This window comes from Maniola jurtina, chromosome 27, assembly GCF_905333055.1.
Source record: "Maniola jurtina chromosome 27, ilManJurt1.1, whole genome shotgun sequence".
Lineage (NCBI taxonomy): Eukaryota > Metazoa > Arthropoda > Insecta > Lepidoptera > Nymphalidae > Maniola > Maniola jurtina.
The window spans coordinates 2,586,932-2,609,808 of NC_060055.1; the positions used below are offsets into that span (position 1 = coordinate 2,586,932).

General features: G+C 35.7%; 3 protein-coding genes across 5 annotated transcripts in view; 1 reads left to right on the forward strand and 2 right to left on the reverse strand.

Moving 5' to 3' along the window:
• Nucleotides 1–22,578, forward strand: part of LOC123878983 (PC4 and SFRS1-interacting protein-like) — a 38,846-nt gene extending 16,268 nt beyond the window's left edge. The window contains exons 15-20 of one of the 3 annotated variants that reach the window (XM_045926432.1): nt 65–660; nt 1,501–1,590; nt 1,870–1,911; nt 5,814–5,863; nt 16,495–16,498; nt 22,569–22,578. In XM_045926432.1, the coding sequence (XP_045782388.1) occupies nt 65–660; nt 1,501–1,557 (653 nt within the window). In that variant the 3' untranslated portion in view covers nt 1,558–1,590; nt 1,870–1,911; nt 5,814–5,863; nt 16,495–16,498; nt 22,569–22,578. Of the gene's footprint in view, nt 1–64; nt 661–1,500; nt 1,623–1,869; nt 1,912–5,804; nt 6,612–16,494; nt 16,499–22,568 lie in introns of those variants that run through there. The other 2 variants (XM_045926431.1, XM_045926430.1) reach the window with 2 other exon arrangements.
• On the reverse strand, nt 14,571–18,237 carry LOC123878936 (protein PFF0380w-like). The gene is made up of 4 exons (XM_045926313.1): nt 18,047–18,237; nt 15,795–17,203; nt 15,157–15,740; nt 14,571–14,650 (listed from the first exon to the last, which is right to left on the reverse strand). The coding sequence occupies exons 1-4, from the start codon at nt 18,047–18,049 to the stop codon at nt 14,571–14,573; spliced, it is 2,076 nt and encodes a 691-aa protein (XP_045782269.1). The 5' UTR covers nt 18,050–18,237.
• On the reverse strand, nt 19,221–22,553 carry LOC123878994 (translation machinery-associated protein 7 homolog). Its single transcript, XM_045926451.1, has 3 exons — nt 22,416–22,553; nt 21,012–21,134; nt 19,221–20,137 (listed from the first exon to the last, which is right to left on the reverse strand). Exons 2-3 carry the CDS (start codon nt 21,132–21,134, stop codon nt 20,066–20,068), a joined length of 195 nt encoding a protein of 64 aa, XP_045782407.1. The 5' UTR covers nt 22,416–22,553; the 3' UTR covers nt 19,221–20,065.
• Nucleotides 22,579–22,877: the final 299 nt, after the last annotated feature.

The following is a 22,877-nucleotide window of genomic DNA, read 5'->3' on the forward strand; positions in this document are numbered from 1 at the left end:
CTAAAAAAAAAAAACAAAAATAGTTAATATAATTTTATAATATCTGTATTTTACTTTATTCTAGCAAAAGCAAAGAAAGCTCTGAATAATACACCAGTAAAAACACCAGCGAAACGACAATCTTCTAGAAATAAACCAGAAGAGAAGGACAAAGAAGAAGAAGAAGTAACACCGGCCACAGAAGAGAAAACAGAAGCAGACAAAACCTCAGAACAGAACCAAGACGAACAAACTAAAGATAAAGATTCAAAAGAATCAAATGAAAATGACGCAGAGGAGACAGAAGTGGCAAAAGATAAAAAAGATAAGAAAAACACCAAAGACAGCAAAGCAAATAAAGAGGACGACAAAAGTAAAGATAATAATAAAGATAAAGTTACAAAAGATAAAAGTTCTAAAGACAAAGATAAAAATTCTACAGATAAAAATGACACCGAGGTAAAAGAAAGTGACGCGAAAGAAAAAACTCCAGACAAATCTGAGCAGAGTACAGATGATTCCAAAAAAGAGAGTTCAGTCGAAGAAGAGAAAAAGGAGAGTTCGAAGGAGAGTTCAAAAGAAGTAGAAAAAGAGAAGAGCACGGAGAAGAGTGATAAAGAAGACAAGAAAGAAGAGAAAGATAAGACAGAGGATGAGCCTAGGGCGAAGAGATCGAGAGAGGTATGAAACAGTACTAAATCTTTGTAAAAATCATTTGAAAAATCTATGGATTTCGGTATTCTTTTTAAATCCCGTAGGAACTCTTTGATTTTCCGGGATAAAAAGTAGCCTATGTCCTTCCCCGGGATGTATCCCAAGTTACAAATTTCACCAAATTTCATTAAAATCGGTTCAGCGGTTGGGCCGTGAAAACGTAGCAGATAGACAGAGACAGACAGACACACTTTCGCATTTATAATATTAGTATGGATAAGCATTTAAAATAAGCAGTATAGTAAAAATTCTCGAATATAAGTGCTAGTTTCACAGCCAAATTAACAAACACCACCACCACCACCACACACCCCCCCCCCCCCCCCCCCCCCCCCCCCGTCAGTAGTACAGTACAGTACAGTCGTATTTTTTCAACATTTTGCACGATAAATCAAAAACTATTATCTATAAAAATAAATAAAAATCTGTTTTACAATTTACAGGTTAAGCCCTTTCATATGATACCCCACTTGGTATAGTTATCTTACTTTGAAAATTGAAACGATTGAAAAAAAATTTTTTTTTTTTAATTATGTAAACACAAATTCGCGGTTTTTAGATTTATTCCTGTACTTGTGCTATAAGACCTACCTACCCGCCAAACATGATTCTAGGTCAACGGGAAGCACCCAATAGGTTTCTTGACAGACACGACGGACAGACAGACAACAAAGTGATCCTATAAGGGTTCCGTTTTTCCTTTTGAGTTACGGAACCCTAAAAAAAAAGTGTTATTGTACGATGGTACGGAACCCTTGTGTGCAATTCCGACTCGCGCTTGACCTTTTTCTTTTATTTTGTTTCCAGAGCAAGAAGACTGATCCGCCTCCGCGGTCGCCGACCAAAAGAAAGTCCAAGTTTTAACACACGCCCACACTCACAGAGGATGCTATCATATATACAGTCCACCACAGTGGGCGAACGGAGAGGTACGGACACTGCTATACGATACAGGGTGTTACTAGAACGCAAGCAAGAACTTAGTGTTATTATTATACTAGCTGATGCCCGCGACTTCGTTCGCGTGGATGTAGGTTTTTAAAAATCCCGTGGGGACACTTTGATTTTCCGGGATAAAGAGTAGCCTATGTGCTAATCCAGGGTATAATCTATCTCCATTCGACCAAAAGAAAGTCCAAGTTATAACACACGCCCGCACTCACAGAGGATGCTATCATATATACAGTCCACCACAGTGGGCGAACGGAGAGGTACAGACACTGCTATACGATACAGGGTGTTACTAGAACGCTAGCAAGAACTTAACGTTATTATTATACTAGCTGATGCCCGCGACTTCGTTCGCGTGGATGTAGGTTTTTAAAAATCCCGTGGGAACTCTTTGATTTTCCGGAATAAAGAGTAGCCTATGTGCTAATCCAGGGTATAATCTATCTCCATTCGACCAAAAGAAAGTCCAAGTTATAACACACGCCCGCACTCACAGAGGATGCTATCATATATACAGTCCACCACAGTGGGCGAACGGAGAGGTACAGACACTGCTATACGATACAGGGTGTTACTAGAACGCAAGCAAGAACTTAGCGTTATTATTATACTAGCTGATGCCCGCGACTTCGTTCGCGTGGATGTAGGTTTTTAAAAATCCCGTGGGAACTCTTTGATTTTCCGGGATAAAAAGTAGCCTATGTGCTAATCCAGGGTATAATCTATCTCCATTCTAAATTTCAGCCCAATCCGTCCAGTAGTTTTTGCGTGAAGGAGTAACAAACATACACACACACACACACACACATACATACAAACAAACTCTCTCCTTTATAATATTAGTGTGATTATGTATATGTCTGTACATTATCTCTATCAGTGTCTAACACTGAATGATACCCACCTTTTTTTTAAATAAGATAATACGAAGAAAATAGGATTAGAAAAATAAGCTATGTACATTTAAATTAAACCTTATAATATATTATCTCTCATTTGTTTATTTTGCACGTTTTGCCCTTTTTTAAAAAATGTTCAAAAATAACAAAAAATTAAATAACAAAAACAATAAACACTAAAATATCAAAAACACCAGAAAAAATAACAGAAAAAAAAAATTCTTCACAAAATTATATATATTATTGTTATTGTGCTATAATAAATTGCTACCTACCTTTCATGATTCTAGGTAAATGGGAAGTACCTTATTGGTTTAGATTCCCTTGTCTCGACAGACGGACAAACAATGATGTTATCCTTTTTTTCACGAGATACGGAACCCTAAAACGAAAAGAAATATGACCTAATTTGTGATACTAAAGTTGCTGCAGCATGGAAGTGAAGAACGAATAAGTGTCATTTCTATTCATTTTTCACTTCTATGTCCGTATTGACTTAGCCATATCGACGACTAAGAGAATGAAGAACACCGGTCAAGTGCGAGTCGGTCTCGCACACGGAGGGTTCCGTACCAGTGTGCTGCTGTTGCTGCATCATAGAAGTGAAGAACGAATAAGTGTCATTTCTATTCATTTTTCACTTCTATGTCCGTATTGACTTAGCCATATCGACGACTTAGAGAATGAAGAACACCGGTCAAGTGCGAGTCGGTCTCGCACACGGAGGGTTCCGTACCATTGTGCTGCTGTTGCTGCATCATAGAAGTGAAGAACGAATAAGTGTCATTTCTATTCATTTTTCACTTCTATGTCCGTATTGACTTAGCCATATCGACGACTAAGAGAATGAAGAACACCGGTCAAGTGCGAGTCGGTCTCGCACACGGAGGGTTCCGTACCAGTGTGCTGCTGTTGCTGCATCATAGAAGTGAAGAACGAATAAGTGTCATTTCTATTCATTTTTCACTTCTATGTCCGTATTGACTTAGCCATATCGACAACTAAGAGAATGAAGAACACCGGTCAAGTGCGAGACGGTCTCGCACATGGAGGGTTCCGTACCATCTACTGCTGTTGCTGCATAGAAGTGAAGAATGAATAATGAAACGGAACCCTAAAAAGAAGATGGAAGATGACCTAATTTGGGTTACTAAAGTTGCTGCAGCATGGACGTGAACAAAGAATAAGTGTTATTTCTATTCATTGTTCACTTCTATGACCGTATTGACTTAGCCATATCTATTCATTTTTCACTTCTATGTCCGTATTGACTTACACCCGTATTCACAAACGTTTTTTTCCCCTCTCGTCTGGCTTTACACTAATTAGCCAATGTCAAGGTAGCTACTTACAAGTTATGGAAACTATATGTATAAGTATGGACTCCGTCTGTGCCGGCGCCCGCCGACATACACGCGGCGCCCCTTTAGAGCGCTTCCCAGTCAGTTCCACAACCAATAAACACCAGCAGAACACAAAAACCGGCCACTTCTAACAAAAAAACACTCCAAAAAGGCACAACACGCGCGCCAACAAACTCCACCACAGACGAAGTCCTTCACAAACGTTACTATGAGGTCTCATAGTGCGCTCGAACGCACAGTGTCGGTTCCACCAATCAGATGACTGTGTCACGTCAATTTACAATGATCTGATTGGTGGAACCCACACTATGCGTTCGAGCGCACTGCGAGACCTCATAGTAACGTTTGTGAATACGGCCGTGAGCCATGTCGACAATTAAGATAATGAAGAATTAATTATTATTAGACATTATATTTCAATTTTTATTATTAGACATTATATTTCATTTTTAACCCCCGACCCAAAAAGAGGGGTGTTATAAGTTTGACGTGTGTATCTGTGTATCTGTCTGTGGCATCGTAGCGCCTAAACGAATGAACCGATTTCAAATTAATTTTTTTTTTGTTTGAAAGGTGGCTTGATCGAGAGTGTTCTTAGCTATCATCCAAGAAAATCGGTTCAGCCGTTTGAAAGTTATCAGCTCTTTTCTAGTTACTGCAACCTTCACTTGTCGGGGGTGTTATAAATTTTTAATTTACACTTGTATTCTATTTGATTACTGTAATTTTGTAAAATATTGCATGCCATAAGGCTAAAGGTTTTACTTATTATAAGCTTAGATTAAGACCAATGTATATAACCCAAATTTGCAATAAATTGATTGATTGAATAAAACCGGCTAAGTGCGAGTCGGACTCACACACGAATGATTCCATACCATTGTACAAGAAATTCAAATTCAAAATATTTTTATTCAATAAAACTTTTACAAGTTCTTTTGGATCGTCAAAATAATCTACCACTGGTTCGGAATGCCGTTCCTACCGAGAAAAACCAGCAAGAAACTCGGCGGTTGCTCTTTTCAAGTGTTCAATTTACAATAATATGCCATACTGTACTATACAAGCAATTGCAGCCCCCGTGTATTGCTGGAGCGAGTCAAATCCAAGCTTTTTTGTCATTTACATAATCCTCGATTGTATAATACGTATAATAAGCTTTTTTCAGGAGCATACTTTTGATAGATTTTTTAAACTTGTGTAAAGGCAAGTCTAAAATTGACTGTGATATTTTATTATAATAACGCTTTCTAATATCTTTTGGGCGATGTAACCATAAATTTACGGTTTTCAGATTTTTCCCTTCACTTAAGTTGCTACAGCATGAAAGTGAAGAACGAATAAGTGTTATTTCTATTCATTCTTCACTTCTATGTCCGTATTGACTTAGTCATATCGACGATAAAGATAATGAAGAAATGAAGATACCTCAATAGAGACTGAAATCAAACTAATATTATAAAGGCTAAAGTTTGTGTGTACGTATGTGTGTATGTTTGTTACTCTTTCGCGTAAAAGCTACTGAACGGATTTGGCTGAAATTCGGAACGGAGATAGATTATATACCCTAGATTAAAATATTTAGACTACAGAATCGGCGCCATTTTCGCGCCATTTAAAAATAAGATTTCTGCGCAGGTACATTGGCGTAGCTGTAAAAATACGCATGGCTAAGGTTTGGAATACTCTTCCGCGACCTGTGTTTCCTACCAATTACAATCCGGGTATCTTTAAAACAAGAGTGAATAGGCACCTTCTAGGTAAACGCGTCCCATCTTAGACCACATCATCACTTTCCATCAGGTGTGATTGTGGTCAAGCGCTTACCTATAGTGAATTAAAAAAAAAATGTTAGGTAAAGCTGTACTTACTAATTTTTTCATATCTTTTCATACAGGTGACACCGGGCGTGCGAACTTTGGACGTCTGAATTAACACCTCAAGATGGCCGACAATGTAAACACTTTATAGGACTGTAAGGACTTGATATGCGGTGCAAGGCGGCTTTACACCGAATTAGCGATGGGCGATTCATTAAAAAAAAAAAAAACAATCGAATTATTCGATTGTTGTTATCCTATAACAATCTAATAATAATTAAACTATCTTAAAGCGATTATTTTCGATTCTTCGATTGTTATTCGATTCATTTGAGAAACAATCAAATCATTCGATTGTTGTTATTATTCGGTAACAATCGAATCGAATAACAATTGAACAATCGGAAACTAAGCGATTGTTTTCTATTGTTCAATTGTAACTTAGAATGGGCTGGGATGATTTAATCGAAATACTACTGTATTTTGTATGTATTTTCGATTTATTCGTTCCAGGCCGTGCGCTACACTCGATGGTTCGATTTATGTGATTGTATGAAGAAACTATCGTATAAATAGAACAATCGATTGTCGTTTTTTTTTTTTTTTTCAATAATTAATCACCCATCGCTACACCGAATAATATTATGTATGGATATTTCTTTTTGTCACCATCATTAACAACCTATTGTCGGCTCACTACTGAGCATGGGTCTCCTCTTAGAATGAGAAGGGTCAGACCAAGTGTAGACCACAAAAAAATTCAGATTACTTGAATACGTAGTTTTAATTTAATTCACATAATATAAATGGATCATGTTATGTATTATTTTATATTCAAAATACTTTACATAACAGAAAATGTATAGGAATACGTACATAATAATTTTGATCTGTAAATTGGCTTAGCTCGTTCACACAGGCTGCGTAAGCGTAGACGTAGCGCGTACCATTGCGTTGTAATGTATGGAACTGTATGAGACATGGCATACCGCTTGCGTGACGTGAACGTTCACGTAGACGTAATTCGTGAAGTTACGTCTATGGGTTCACGCGCGTCACAAGCAAGTGTCGCGTGTACGTTCTGCATACGCAATTGGTGTGAATCGGAAATAAGTGTTTACAAAAAACAGACCTCAACATTTTTTTCCTATGAGAGTTTGGATTTACGTTAGTTTTGATTAAAAAAATGCCTAAGTATAGTCGACCATAGAGTTGATTTACTATTTTTTATAACAATTTTCAGTTAAATAGACCTTGAAGTTTATGCTTGCTTTGATGATGGAGGAAAATATTGTGAGGAAACGTGCATGCCTGAGAGTTCTCCATAATGGTCTCAAAGGTGTGTGAAGTCTGGCAATCCGCACTGGGCAGACGACGCAGACTTAGCCTAAGCCCTTAATCTGAAAGGAGACCCGTTCTTAGTAGTGGCCCGACAATGGCTTGATTATGATGTTGTTAGTTTGAATGTTTACGTTGACCCAAGCGTGACAAAGTAATCAAATGGTCAATTTTTCATATTATGTTGTTAAAAATTTATATAAGCATATTATTTTTATCAAACAATGTCTATTACAGAACTAACGGAGAAAAGAACTCATTTTTTTGTGTTTTTTTTTAATTAAAAATAGATTATGAAAAGTCCTGCATTCTATTTTCGCCAACTGTTTTATTACGTATGTTTGTTTGCACGCACCTAGATAATATACAAGGTGTTGCCAGAACGCTAGCAAAAACGTATTTTTGAAAAGTTCACATGCAGATAAAACATCTGACTGACGCTAGAGGTCAACGAACGTTGCGTAAATAGGTCACTCTGAGTCAATGCCTACAATATATTGTAAACAAAACATCTGAGTGACGCTAGAAGTCAATGAACGTTGCGTAAATAGGCCACTCGGAGTCAATGCCGCGATGGTGGGGCATTAACACGAGTTTTGCAATACAGTACGCGTTCGAAAAATACTAAATATTTAAATATTATTTAGTAATAATATTCGAAATATACTAATTATTATTTAGTATTTTTGGCATAGTTATTTAGTATGGTTATTGGCATTGGATTGTGTTTAGGTAGTATAATAATAACCCGAACTTTTCGCTAGCGTTCTGCGTCACACCCTGTATACATATTATGTTTGTATAATAGAGAATTATACTTGTCTATATTCCATATAGATTTATGTTTGCACAAAAAACATAAAGTAGACATAGGACCTTTATATTTATAGATCTTGTTTTTTTTTAACCTCGTTAAATTATGCATGTTGAAAACTGAAGTACATTCTTAGTTTTTCTAAGTTTATTATTAAATTATAAATCGTGGACTGTATACAAAATGTAGAGTTTTTTTAAGAGTACAGTGATCGTCTAATATGAAGTTGTATAGTCTTATGCCCGGTTCCTATAATCAACTAATCGTTATTGTACAAAAGCTACTATTCGTTTTTGAGTTACGAGTAACGAACCGTAAATACCGTTCCTATAAATTTTTGGGTCAGCTACCTGAGACGGCCAGATGTTGGTTATCCCCGTTACCGAAGCACTCCCTCGACACTCATCACGTTTCGTTCTACCAATGAAGCATATTTTGAATTACAATAAAAAATAATTTCTTTATTATTATTTTAAGCATGTGGATGTTATGGTGTGAAAAAATGCTTTTTTTAGTTTAATCTATGATTTCGGTGTTGCAGAAATCTTTTTATTTTATTGGAAAGAAAAAAAAATTGTCATTCGGGGCGCGTGAACGGAACGCAATCTTGACCACTGTGGTTCGTTGGAACATAGCGTAGCATACCAACTCGCGTTTTGAATTTTTGTTGTTACAAGGATACTTTAATAAAATCACATTAATATTATAAAGGCGAAAGTTTGTGTGTATGTGTGTGTGTGTGTGTATGTTTGTTATCCCTTCACGCGAAAACTTCTAGACGGATTTGGCTGAAATTTCGAATGGAGATAATATCCTGGATTAGCACATAGGCTACTGAAATATTTTTTATATATAACTACTTTTTATCCCGGAAAATCAAAGAGTTCGGGAAGTCGCGGGCATCGGCTAATAATTTTAATTTATAATATTCCCCTAATTAATAACACATTGTGCCGTATACTTACCCGAAAATTTATATAGGTACTTAAATATTAGTGGTATTGGTAAGTAAATTAATTTTGTTAAAAATTATAGCCTCTATACCTATTACAGATAGATGTATTCTTCGAATCTAAATGATTCACATGAACGGAATAAAATTGATATTTATTTTTTTTATTTGTAGAAAATGAAGAAGCCAATGACGAAAGACGAGGTTGCATTACTAGTAGATCTCATACAAAGTAACCCTATACTAACGAGCAAGGAGAGTAGTTCCTTCTACTAAAAATAACATCACTTTCATCGTCAGAATTAAAGCTATTCCAGTCGGACAACATTACCAAATCGCTCAAATCACGATCTGAACGAGACATTTTCAGTAAAAACGCAAAATATGCGAAACAAATCTCAAAAATAGAACACAACCCCATCACAACCGGCCGATATCGGGCAGTAAACAAATTTCAAACGAATCGTAACTTTGACAGCTCGTTGACATTTCTTTTATTTTATAGGAACACCTCAAGCCGTCTTCTACATACATTTGTCTTACTATTCGTTAGTCGTTACCCTCCCATCCGTACGTAGGCAGCTATCGGTAATTTAGCTTACGAAACGTTTTTTATAGGAACGGTTTTGACTTACGCCTCGTAGTAAATAGTACTGTCCGTAAGAAAAACGAATCGTTTTTTGGTTATAGGAACCGGGCATTAACGGCCGGTTTAGGGCTAATAGCAATAAAACTTTTTAACCCCCGACCTAAATAGAGGGGTGTTATAAGTTTGACGCATGTCTGTGGCATCGTAGCTCCTAAACTAATGAGCCGATTTTAATTTAGTTTTTTTTTTTGTTTGAAAGGTGGCGATCGAGAGTGTTCTTAGCTATAATCCAAGAAAATCGGTTCAGCCGTTTGAAAGTTATCAGCTCGTTTCTAGTTACTGTAACCTTCACTTGTCAGGGGTGTTATAAATTTTTAATTTACACTTGTTAACAATAGTGTTTCATATTTTGAACGGTCATAAGTCCTAATGCGTGCGGGTAAAACTCAACCTAACGACTACTTGTTTAAAGCTAAAAGTTTATTATATTTCTCGCAAACAAAGAAATTCTTGGACTGCATAGGGTTATCAAATAGGTTGTTTTTTTTTTAAATTGCCACTATCATAACTGCACGCACACTACTTATAATAATAATGTAACAAATAACAAGATAAACAATAATTTTTAATTTAAGTTTAGGTAGGTATAAACGCGTGGTTATTTTATCGGTTCTAAGGGACTAATCGGGATTTCCGGACTTCCGAGTTCCGGTCGCTTGTTGCAACCCTGTTGTAAAATATTTAGTAAATCTGTTGTAATTATGACTAATTTTTCTCTCATTTATTTATTTTTCCCATTTTATCCTATTTTTAAACAACAAATAATAAAATAACAAAAACAACAGAAAAAATAACAGAAACACAGCAAAAATAACAGAAATAACAGAAACACAGAAAAAATAACAGAAACAACAGAAAAAATAACAGAAACACAGAAAAAATAACAGAAACAGAAAAAATAACAGAAACACAGAAAAAATAACAGAAACAACAAAAAATAAAATAACATCAACAACAAAATCAATAAATAACAGAAACAAAAGAGAAATAAAATAACACAAACAACAAAAAAATTAAGTAACGGAAAAAAAAACCATTGAATAAAAATATGATAAAATGGATCCCACTGGCAACAGGGTGGGTTGGACCCAAGCCGCCAGTGGTCAGGGCTCCAGAGTGAGGAACCTCCTCACAATGCGTGCCGTCTCAAGAACCACTGCCTTCTGTATCTTACCCTTGATCCAACAGTTAAGCGACAGTTTCTTAAGATGTTGGTCGAAACTGTTCGCAATAAGACCGTGGACTGATACAACTATCGGTACAATAATCGCTGAGTCAACACTCCACATGGCGGTAATCTCGTGGGCCAGGTCCAAGTATTTCGATACTTTTTCCTTTTCTGCTTTCACTAAATTATCATCATGTGGAATAGTGACATCAACAATCATTGCTCGACGCGCTGATCGGTCAACTAGCACTATATCAGGTCTATTGGCTACAATATACCTGTCAGTGATAACCGACCGATCCCAGTAAAGCAGGGCACTGCTATTTTCAAGAACTGACATTGGGTCGTACCTATAGTACGGCACCTCAGTATCTACAAGGCCATATTGAAGAGCAAGTTGTTGATGGATTATCTTGGCTACTTGATTATGTCTGTGTAAGTATTCGCCGTTAGCAAGATAAGAACAACCGGAAACAATATGTCTGAGGGATTCCCCAGGAAGATGGCACGCACGACAAATGTCAAGCGTTCCATCTTTCATTATATGTTTCCGGTAATTATTAGTCTTAATAACTTCGTCCATAATTGCACAGATAAAACCTTCGGTTTCCCCAAAGAGGTCCCCAAATTGTAGCCAGGATACAGAGGCTATGGAATCTACATCCGGCCTAGTTAAGGCCTTGTAGAACCTTCCATGCAACTCTTTACTCCTCCATACAGCTATGCGATCCGAAGTGCTAAGCACTATGGGCTTACGCCCATACGTATATTAATTATTAATTATTATTACGGTATTTGACTTTGAACCTTAACGTAAACAGTTAAGTTACCGTTTTGAATGTGTACGTACGTACTTGGAATATTTTACCTAATTAGTTAACTTTTATGGCTATTAGCTCCAAGCCGGCCGGTTTGACTATAACATAGCGGTTTGCGCAGGTCATAGGGTGAGATCTATAGAGCGCGCTCTGCCTTTGCTTAGACTTAAGACAGAGTTAAAACGAGACAGAGCTATATCTCTCACATAAATCTGTCTCGTTTTAACTCAATCTTAAGTCAGAGCAAAGTCAAAGTGTGCTTTATAGATTTCAGCCATAGACAAGCTGGGATCTGTTTTTGTACAATGCGCAGTCATACACCCTGCGTTCATATTGGACAACCTGTTTTGCGCGCAGTGTACCCTACTCGATAGTTCTCAGGTTGTGTGTGAGAGCATGCTATTTCCATTCGCTTTACCAGGTGGGCCATACTAAAGAGCGAGAGGCGCGATTTTTCGACCACGCAATTCAATGTTTTGGTATTATATTTTTGATACTTTACATTTTATCAATCTTCAAATTACTTATAATTAACTTTAACTTACTTACATAACCTAATTACTTAGTTTAAATTTTATCAACTTAAAATCTCTTCTCGCTCGCCTCGCTCTTGATTATGTCCCACCCGTGAATGTTGGTTGAGATAGCATTATCTCACGCAATACCACGTGATACCGAGGAGAGCACTCTTAAATAGACGTTTTAATTCATAAGTTTCAAGACAATTACTGGTTTTTATTCTTGACTTTGATTATAATGAGATATATCGATATCTCGGGCTGTAGTGTAACTTTTTGAGTAAAAAACGTGACACTGGGGTTACGTATAGTCTTTTTTATGATGTCAGATTTACGCCAGTGCACATTAGCGATGGGTGATTATTGCAAAAAAAATCGAATTAATCGAACAATTGAACTTTGAACTTGTTAATTGAACTTGAATTAATCGATTATCGATTCTTCTGTCTTCACAAAAAACAATCCGTTCTTCAATAGTTCGACTTTTCGATTTATTCGTTTGTTAAGTCTACCAATGAACGAATAAATCGAAAATCTACTCGGACCTGCGCGCTAAGTGAAATTGAACAATCGAAAATTCAAATTCAAAATATTTTTCTATTAGACTTTTACAAGTACTTTTGAGTCTTTAAAAGCATCTTTCACTGGTTCGGAATGCCTTTCTTACCGAGAAGAACCAGCAAGAAACTCGGCGGTTGCTCTTTTCAAAGATTTGATAAACAATCGATTGTTATCGAATAATTCGATTGTTATTCGAATGAATCGCCCATCACTACTAGTGCACATTTCTCGTTGATTTACTGGAAAAGTTACACTAGGGCTACAAATTACTTGGTTTAGTTTAAATTAAAATAAAATAATAGATTAATCAGAGTAACTATGATTGTATGGGCGAGATGCGTGGAGAGAGCGTACCCCTTTAAGTTCTTAATAAACTTTATCTAAAAATATACTTGTTTTTTTTTTTCATTTAAGACAAGTAACCCTAAGAGCTCGTTCACACAGGCTGCGTAAGCGTTGACGTAGCGCGTACCATTGCGTTGTAATGTATGGAACTGTATGAAACATGGCCCACTGCTTGCGTGGCGTGAACGAACGACATTTTTGTATTTTTTTAACTATATATACTTGCGATTGGCCTGCCATCACACCAAACAGGACGTGATGCAGCCTAAGGTGGAGCGCGTCTGCCCAAAAGGTGCCTATTCACTCTTTATGAGACTACGTTTGTATGAAATGCGCTAGAGTTACTCCACTGAGCTTTTCCACGCTGCAAAATAGGAGAAAAAGGGCCCTGACCTGGACCAGCTGGGCGATTCAGAACACTCGATTCGGTAAGTTATCGTTCGATATCATGTATTTTTCAGTGAAAACTACAATATCTTATCGAACGATAACTTACCGAATCGAAGTGTTCTGAATCGCCCTATAGACCAAAGAACGTTTAGAAATTATTATTTACTAGCTGATGCCCGCGACTTCGTTCGCGTGGATGTAGGTTTTTTAAAATTCCCATGGGAACTCTTTGATTTTCCGGGATAAAAAGTAGCCTATGTGCTAATCTATCTTCATTCTAAATTTTAGCCCAATCCGTCCAGTAGTTTTTGCGTGAAGGAGTAACAAACATACACACACACACGCATACAAACTTTCTCCTTTATAATATTAGTGTGATTATTAAAATTTGAGATTTCCCATGCCGGGAATCGAACCCGGGACCTCCCACTAATAGGACCAAAGCGCTTACCCACTGTGCCAGAGAGGTCAAAAATGAATGCCTCTCGTCTGTAGGTAAATGCCTTTAGAAGAGGACTAGTTTCGAACTAACCGGGGTCCTTAGGTCCGGTATCCACCAGAGCGGAGATGTGTTTAGCAGACCAATTAGATTATAGCCTCGATAGCTCAATGGTTGAGGAGCGGACTGAATTACGAAAGGTCGTCGGTTCAAACCCCACCCGTTGCACTATTGTCGTACTGGCACAAGATTTACGCTTAATTGGAGGGGAAAGGGGAGTATTACTCATGAATAAGCATGGCTAATAATCTTAAAAAAAATAGATTATTATTAAATGACGTGATTTTTTTTGAGTTATTGTCCGCTAAACACATCTCCGCTTTGGTAGATCCACGGCCTTATACATCGCCCTCTGTCTCCTTTTCGGACGGGTTCGAATCTATTTGGGCGGACTTCGTCTGTGTTGGTGTTAGCTGGCAGGCGTGCTCTGACTTTTTGGAGTTTTCTTTTTTGTTAAAACTGACTGGAAAGCGCTCTAAGGGGGCGCCGTGCGTATGTCGGCGAGCGCCGGCACAGACGAAGTCCTTACTTATATAGTTTAACTAACTTGTTACAAATAACTACAAACTTGACATTGGCTAATCTTTGTAAAGCCAGATGAGAGAGAGAAAACAACTATTTGGGCATACTCGGTCTAGGTAGTAGTAGACTAGAAAAATGACCCCTATTCAATCAACTAAAATACACTTATTTCGCTAGTAAAGAGATGTACTAATAAATAAAAATCTGCTTTTAGAAAAAATAAAGGATATTTTATTTACACAGAACAAAAATCAAAAGTTATATTAATTTTAACGACGTCGTTTGTAATTTCTGTTTTCTATAGAATACATTGATAGGATTTTCTGTTCAGTTTCCTTTGCTTTGCGACCTGAAAAAATTAAAAATTTTAAGTACGTAAGGTAAGTCGACCTAAATCTGCTAGGAGTTTGTTTGTAGGAGAGAAATATAACTCCTGAATACCGGTTACCACCGAGACGCAAGACGTCGGGCGAGTTTCCATCCTTATGCCGGTATGCCGTCGACATTCCATCTACACGCACAAAACGTTTTGCGTCTTCATTCCTCATACGCATGGCTAAGGTTTGGAATACTCTTCCGCGATCTGTGTTTCCTACCAATTACAATCCGGGTATCTTTAAAACAAGAGTGAATAGGCACCTTCTAGGTAAACGCGTCTCATCTTAGACCACTTTCCATCAGGTGTGATTGAGGTCAAGCGCTTACCTATAGTGAATAAAAAAAAGGGTAGTGTCCTATCGAAGGTTGATGACGGGGTCCGTACTTGTATAATTTAACTAACTTGTTACAAATAACTACAAACTTGACATTGGCTAATCTTTGTAAAGCCAGACGAGAGAGAAAAAAAAAACTTACGTTCTTCTGGGGTGCTTTCAACTTTAAACATGTTCATATCAATGCCTACTTCACCAATATCAAGGCTCATGCTAGTCACATTTGTAGCTTTATTCTCAAAACCGTACATCGGATAAGGAGTAAAATTTCCTCCAAACAGGCTAAGAAATTCATCCTCATTTGGTATTCTGTGACTATCTTTGTAACTTTCAACTTCATTCGCATTTGCTGGTGGTTGTATACTTTTAATATAATCGTAAATTATATCGTTTTCTTCGCAAAAATCGTTGAAATTTATCGGTTTTTGATTATCGTGTATAGCAAAGAGTGTTTCAATGTTTGGTAAAGTCATTTCATTAAATACTTCAAAATTAAGTCCGTTATTTGCATTTGGTTCATTTTTTGTAGTTGCTTCTAAATAATTATTAAATTCGTCAAAAAGTAATTCAAAGTTAGGCGCATTATTTTTACCTGTATCTTCGTCTATGAATTCGAAATCAGAAGAATTATAACCATCGCAGTCAAAATCAACTTCTTCTGTTTCAAACTCATTTTTGTTAGTAGGTTGTTTATGATTATATAAATATTCACTACTATTAGATTCAATTGTTTCTTTGACTAATTCGTTTGTATGATTATATAAATATTTACTACTATTAGATTCAAGTTTTGCTAATTCGTTTGTATTAATAGGTTCTTTAGTAGAAGATACTTCTATATGATACATATTACATTCAACGTCTTGTTTTCCATATTCATTTGTATTAGCAGAGATTTTATTATTAATTAAACATTTAGTTTCAAGCTCTGGATTCCTAAATTCATTTCTAGGGTTATTGGTTTCAAGTTCTTGGTTTACCAATTTTTCTGAATTAAGTTTTTCATTAGCGAGTACATTTAAATATTCGTTATTGTTAAATTTCAGTTCTTGTTTTGCAAAATTAGTATCAGTAGGGGTTTTATTGATGAGTATATTACATTCAACAATTTCTAAGGGATCTTCGTTATCAGAAATTAATACTATAGTTTCATTTTTAATAATCTTATTTAGAACTCTATCAACTGCACTGTGATGTTTTATTGTATTACACATATTATTTATATCTGCTCTTTTATTATTAGATTGTTCTAGCATATCAACATGTTTCTCCCAATATTCTTTTTTAAATGTATTCGTATTCTTTCTTTTAGAATTTAGCTCATCTGTATCTCCCTCAGTGTTAAGTCCATTATTAGTGAAATTATTATTGAATGGATTGGCTCTGATTTGCTGCACATTTGATTCCTTTTTCTGGTCCTCTATAAAATTTAACATCACATTTTCATGTTGGATATTGAACATTTTGAAAGAATCTGTAGGATTGTATTTTTCAGTTTGTTTGGGTTTGCTAATGGCTGAACTGTTTGGCGTCCAACCAATTCTAGTTTCATTATTTAAACAGTAAGAATTATCATGTTTTATTACTGATAGTTCGTCTAGCACACTTTTATTATATTTCACATCTGTGTTTTCCATATTTTTACCAGTTACGGGTGCAATATTATTGATTTTATTTGCAAAATCTTCGTAAATACCTTTCCAAGTATCTAAATGGTTATTCACGTTAAAGTGTTCATTATCATCCATGTAAATATCAGAATCATTACCATTTCTGCCTTCTTTATTATTATTGATATGCTGTTCTGTAATTGCCTCAGTATTTTTGGCATAATCATCGAAAATACTCTGCCAATTTCCAAAATTATCAATATCACCTAGAGTGTTCAAATCATTTTCTAAATTTGCACCTTCTATGTCTATTTCTATATCGTATTTAGTATTGACATCTATAGGTTCATTTTGTTTGCAAACATTATCAAGAATTTCATCGAATTCTTGCAAACAGGTTAAAGTTTCTACTGTAGAAATATTGCTAACTGTGTTTTCGTTGCCTATGGTCAATTCAGTTGGATTCTTTTTCTTAGGTATGATATTTTCATTTATTTCATTTTCAAAGTTTATTTTTTGTTCACATTCAGTTTTCTGCTTGGAATTCATTGAATTGAACCTGTCAGTTATATTGCTCATCTAAAACGATATCAAAATACGATAGAAACCTATACATTATGACATACAATACCAACAATAAACTTATTACTTAGTTAAAGTCGCGACAGTTAGCGCGGGGGTCGAGCTGGTGTACGGGGCGTTTTCTTCCCGATTGCTATTTCAACCTGTCACGTACAGTATATATCAAGAGGTACCTACGTCGATAGGTACGGAAAATCTCAGTTGTGATTGGCCGAATTTATGGTATTCTTGTTGCAACAATACATTGTAGCCAATAGTGAGCGAGTGTCGGCCAATCAAAAGTGATTGCGATCCTCACACTGTATCACTAGCTGTTGCTACTTTACCGTACCTAATCGAGACCCTGCATAATTTATTTATTTATTTATTTATTTATTTACATCTAATTGAACGGCAGAGCCACTTACACGAACTAGATGATTAATTATTATACAAATACAAAAAGAAAAGAATAATATTATATTTCTTGATCTAAGCTTTTACCCCGTGTGTTGCAATGCGACTTGCGCGGCACATATTGTAAGTTGATGGTACTATGCCAGAAATTTTCATGCAAGTCCCAACTCCCAACAATAACTATAGGTACAAAGTTTCAATTCAATCGGATGAGCGATATTCGAACGTATAATACGTAGGTAGTGAACGAACAGATACAACCACATTAATTACTTATTACACTCAAAAAACTTGCCATTCGATAAGTCAGCTAGGTTTGAACTCATAAAGCACAATAAATAACTCATTCTTAAGCTTTTTTCATAATTGTAATATAGATTATACCTAACTAGTTGAGTAGGTATAAATAAAAAAAATATTAAGTAAATAAAATCTTGTTCTCACCATGTTGCCTTGATATTCTAACTTTTAATATCTAATGCATCTAATAGTTTTATAATTTTGATTCACGTAAGTACGCGTAGTAACTCAATACTAATATTCTAGTATTCTAATACAAAAGAAGGCAAATCACCTTGTAGTTATTATTTAATTTTCACTCATAGTCATAAAATAAAAATGCTAAAAATGTTTAATTTCTACAAACTTAATACAAATTTAACAATTAAATTATTTTTTTTTTTTTTTTTCTTCTCGTCTGGCACAATTAAATTAAATATCAAATAAAGGCGGGAAATGTTTTTTTTTTTCTAAAAAAAAAGGCAATGGCAAGATGCAGACACCATAGACAGATGGACTTCAAATAAGGTGGGTAACATTGGTGTACAATATCTATATTAATATAATAAACAAAATTGAAGTGTCGTGTCTGTTTGAACAGGCTAATCTTCGGAATGGCTAAATCTATTTTGACGGGACTTTCACAGTAGAGGATTAACCAAGGAGTAACATAGGCTACTTTTTTAACCGAGTTTAAAAAATGGAGTTGTGTTTTTCTACCTATGTACACTGATATCTCCGAGATTTCTGAACGATTTAAAAACAATACACAAATTGTATTGTTTTTAAATCGTTAAGGGAACTTTGCGACATTGTTCCATAAAAAATTTGGATTCCAACTCCTCAAACCTGATGCTGCAGGGGATCTGACCAATCCACGCGGGCGAAGCTACGGGCATCCTCTAGTACTACATATTACTGTGATAATTACATCAAGATTTGATGGGGTCATATGCAGTTTTAACAATTTACCAGTTACGTAGACGTAAAAAAGTTAAATAGTCATATTCGTTTTTTTTTCTATCTTGTCTGGCTTTACACTGATTAGCCAATGTCACGTTTATAGTTATTTACAAGTTAGGGAAACTATATATGTATAAGTATGGACTTCGTCTGTGCCGGCGCCCGCCGACATACACGCGGCGCCTCTTTAGAGCGCTTCCCAGTCAGTTCCACCAGCAATTAACACCAGCAGAACCCAAAAACCGGCCACTTCTAACAAAAAAACACTCCCAAAAAGTCACAACACGCGCGCCAGCAAACGCCACCACAGACGAAGTCTCATAATCGTTTAATAAACATAAGGTACATTGAATTTTATTAGAAAGAAAAAGACAAATCAATTTGAAACATTTATTTAATAAAATCAATGCATATTTCAAAATGCAAAACTTACAATTTGGAACAGGCACTACATTGGCAGTGCTTTTATTTTATTCAAAGTCTTGAGTGCAACTTTTTGCTTAAAAACTAGCTCACTTAACTGTCAATATTGTATGAGAAAATTAATAGCATTACTAGCTGACCTCTACTAATATAAGTACGCTGGACATGCTTTTGCCAGCTAGTTTCTGAAGTAACTTGATTACCCGCCATTTTGCCACTGATAACAGTAGTGTTGTTGTACTACCTAAATGTTAGTAATGAGATAATCAGCCAACATAGTGTAAACACAAGTACCATTTGACGGCAAGTGGCAATTTTAATTCCTGGTACTTGGTACACTGTGCAGCACTTTGAATCAATTCAAAAAATAACTGTAATTTTAAAGGGCACTTATCTAGCGTACATGTCCATATCTGCGAAAACAATTTTTTTTATTCACTATAGGCAAGCGCTTGACCACAATCACACCTGATGGAAAGTGATGATGTGGTCTAAGATGGGACGCGTTTACCTAGAAGTTTTACATTGAAAAAAGTTCATTTAAAATTGACAGATTTCTAGTCACAAGTTTTTTAGCTTTTTTTTGATGAAAAAATAAGCTATATTACTCAAAAAATTACACTCAAGGCTATTATGAGGTACTTTAAAATCTAAAAACTTTAAACTATTATAGAGTAGAGAATCAAAAGAAGAGTTACTTTAAAAAAAAATTAAAAAGATTTCGACGTCTTATAGATTACATTAAATTTAAACCTATTTAAAAATAAATATACAGTTTTAATGGAAAAGATGATTTGGTCACTTTTTTCCAGACTTTTTTATGCCACCACTGACCAAGGGGCCTTTCTGAGATGCCTTTGCTTTTGCTTCCTGAAAAAAAATATCTATATTATCATCTATACTAATTTTATTAAGAGGAAGGTTTTGTTTGTTTTTAATTGATACACTCTGAAACTTTAATAGCCTATTGAACCAATTTTAAGTTCTTTATAATCCTTTAGGATTAAATGTTTTCTATAATATTTACATACATTTTATAGATTTTTCTCATTCACGGGAACTTTTGTTCTTTTTGAGAAACATAAACTCTTTAAATATAACATATTTTGACCTGATTTTTAACCCCCAACCCAAAAAGAGGGGTGTTATAAGTTTGACGTGTGCATCAGTGTGACTGTGTATCTGTCTGTGGCATCGTAGCTCCTAAACTAATGAACTGATTTTAATTTAGTTTTTTTTGTTTAAAAGGTGGCTTGATCAAGCGTGTTTTTAGCCATAATCCAAGAAAATCAGTTCAGCCGTTTGAAAGTTATCAGCTCTTTTCTAGTTACTGTAACCTTCACTTGTCCAGGGTGTTGTAAATTTTTAATTTACACTTGTAGTTATTAGGTACAACAGTATTATGCCATGAAGTCAAATTATGTCATACAATATTGGAACTTTTTTTTAAAATTCTGTTAGCCCTTGACTGCTATCTCACCTGATGGTAAGTGATGAAGCAATCTAAGATGGAAGCGGGCTAACATGGAAACAATGGGTGGGGGGAGGCGAGGCAGTTATGTTGAACCCATACCCTTGATTGGTTTCTAGTTTCTACACTGCATGGAAGCCTCCCAATGTAAAGTCTTAAATTGCCTCTGCCAGGAATCGAACCCGGAACCTTCCACTTATCCACAGCCCTTACCACTTCGCCAAGGAGGTCGTCACTCACTTGGACCTCGAGTTTTTTTTTCTTTTGACTTACATTTAAAGCTTTCTCCTGCTCTTTTAGCTTCTGTTTGAGGGCTACATCGTCATCATCCAGTTCCTTTGCGTTCTTCTTTGGAGCCTTCAAGGGCTTCTTTTTACCACCTTCACGGCCAGACATCTGTGAAGTTGGATAGATATCAGAATAGAGAAGAACTAGAATTACCACATGGAAATTATTTGATTTTCCAGGATAAAAAGTAACCTGTGCCCATCTCTGGGATGCAAGTTATTTCTGTAGCAAATGTCAAAATTGGTTAAACAGATGGGCCGTGAAAATTAGCAGACAGACAGACACACTTTCACATTTATAATATTAGTGTTTGTTAATCTTAATAATCCTAATCCTAATATCCTACTAACATTGCAAATGTGAAAGTGTGGATGTTTGGATGTTTTTTACTCAATCACGCAAAAACTACTGGACAGATTTGGCTGAGATTTGGAATGGAGATAGATTATACCCTGGATTAACACATAGGCTACTTTTTATCCCAGAAAATTAAAGAGTTCCCGCGGGATTTTGCAAAATGTAAATCCACGCGGACGAAATCGTGGGTATCAGCTAGTATATTATAAAAGGAAAAGGTGACTGACTGACTGATCTATCAATGCACAGTTCAAACTACTGGATAGATCAGGCTGAAATTTGGCATGCAGATAGGCTATGATGTAGACATCTGCTGATTTTTGAAAAATCAACTGCTATGAGGGTGAAATAGGGGTTAGATATTTGTGTAGTTTATGTGGATAAGCCAGAAGGTAGTAAAATATAACTTAAGTACAGTGTATGATGCACTGCCAAGATATTTAAAATTGTCTTTTAAATACTTATCTATGTGAACAACAAATTAATATTGCATTTGGCGTTAAACAACGTAAATATCTTGAGTTACGTCGGTCTGAACAAATGCGTTTCCATAAATTTCATGAAAGGAAGGTATATACAGGTAAGTACAATAATTTAAGAAGGTAAGGTATTTTAAAAACGTAGGTAAGTAATTACTTAATAATATAACCCGCTACTGCTGTTGCACAGTCGGGTGAAAAGGCAAATATTCATTGTGCAGTACTGATTAAAGTTGTACCTATAAAAACACCACCACAAAATCGGCTTCATAGCGGTAGGAATATGGAAAGAAATTGTGTCGTGAATGCAACTTTGAAATATAGTTTTGCATGCAAACATGTATTGTACTGCCTTGACATGAATATTGAATACGCAACAATAAAATTGCTTTTAGGAGAGAAATACCTAATAAATTGTTAGTGTAAAGAAAAAATTAAACAATACTCATAACCTAACTGCATGATTCGGGCGATACTTCATAATAAAGTTATACTTAGTCTATTTTTTATTGTTATAAAACGAATAGTAATAAAAGTAATGATAATAACTTACATTGAACAAAGTGTACGATTACAGAAATGAAAATCGAAATCGAAAATTTATCACACTAGGATTTCAGCTTTTAGTTTTTGACGTTTTTTACTTGTATTATTTTTTATTGACACTTGACAGTGACAGCTTGTGCAGTGTAAGTTGCGACCATAGAGTAAAGAACTCTGCCAACTGCCAAGACTTGGTCAAGCAAGACTTGGCCACTTGACCAAGATGTACCCAAGACCTTTGCCCAAGACAGTGATGAATCGATGGATGATTTATGTGGATTTATGGGATTTATGATTGCCCAATACTGCGAATATTATAACAAAAAAATAAACGACTTTTATGTCGGGATATGGTCGGGATCATAGAGATATTGGTAACTAGCTGACGCCCGCGACTTCGTCCGCGTGGATTTAGGTTTTCGAAATCCCGTGGGAACTCTTTGATTTTCCGGGATAAAAAGTAGCCTATGTG

Bases quoted from the DNA above. Each gene is read 5' to 3' on its own strand.
- LOC123878994 (XM_045926451.1), bottom strand. From the start codon at position 21,134: ATGTCTGGCCGTGAAGGTGGTAAAAAGAAGCCCTTGAAGGCTCCAAAG. The intron at 20,138-21,011 runs GTAAGTCAAAAG...ATTTTTTTTCAG, and splicing joins AGCAGGAGAAAGCTTTAAAT to GAAGCAAAAGCAAAGGCATC.
- LOC123878936 (XM_045926313.1), bottom strand. The intron at 15,741-15,794 runs TAATAGTAGTAA...CAAAGAAACAAT, and splicing joins GAATTAGCAAAACTTGAATC to TGAATCTAATAGTAGTGAAT. The intron at 14,651-15,156 runs GTAAGTTTTTTT...TAATTTTTTCAG, and splicing joins TGAAAGCACCCCAGAAGAAC to GTCGCAAAGCAAAGGAAACT.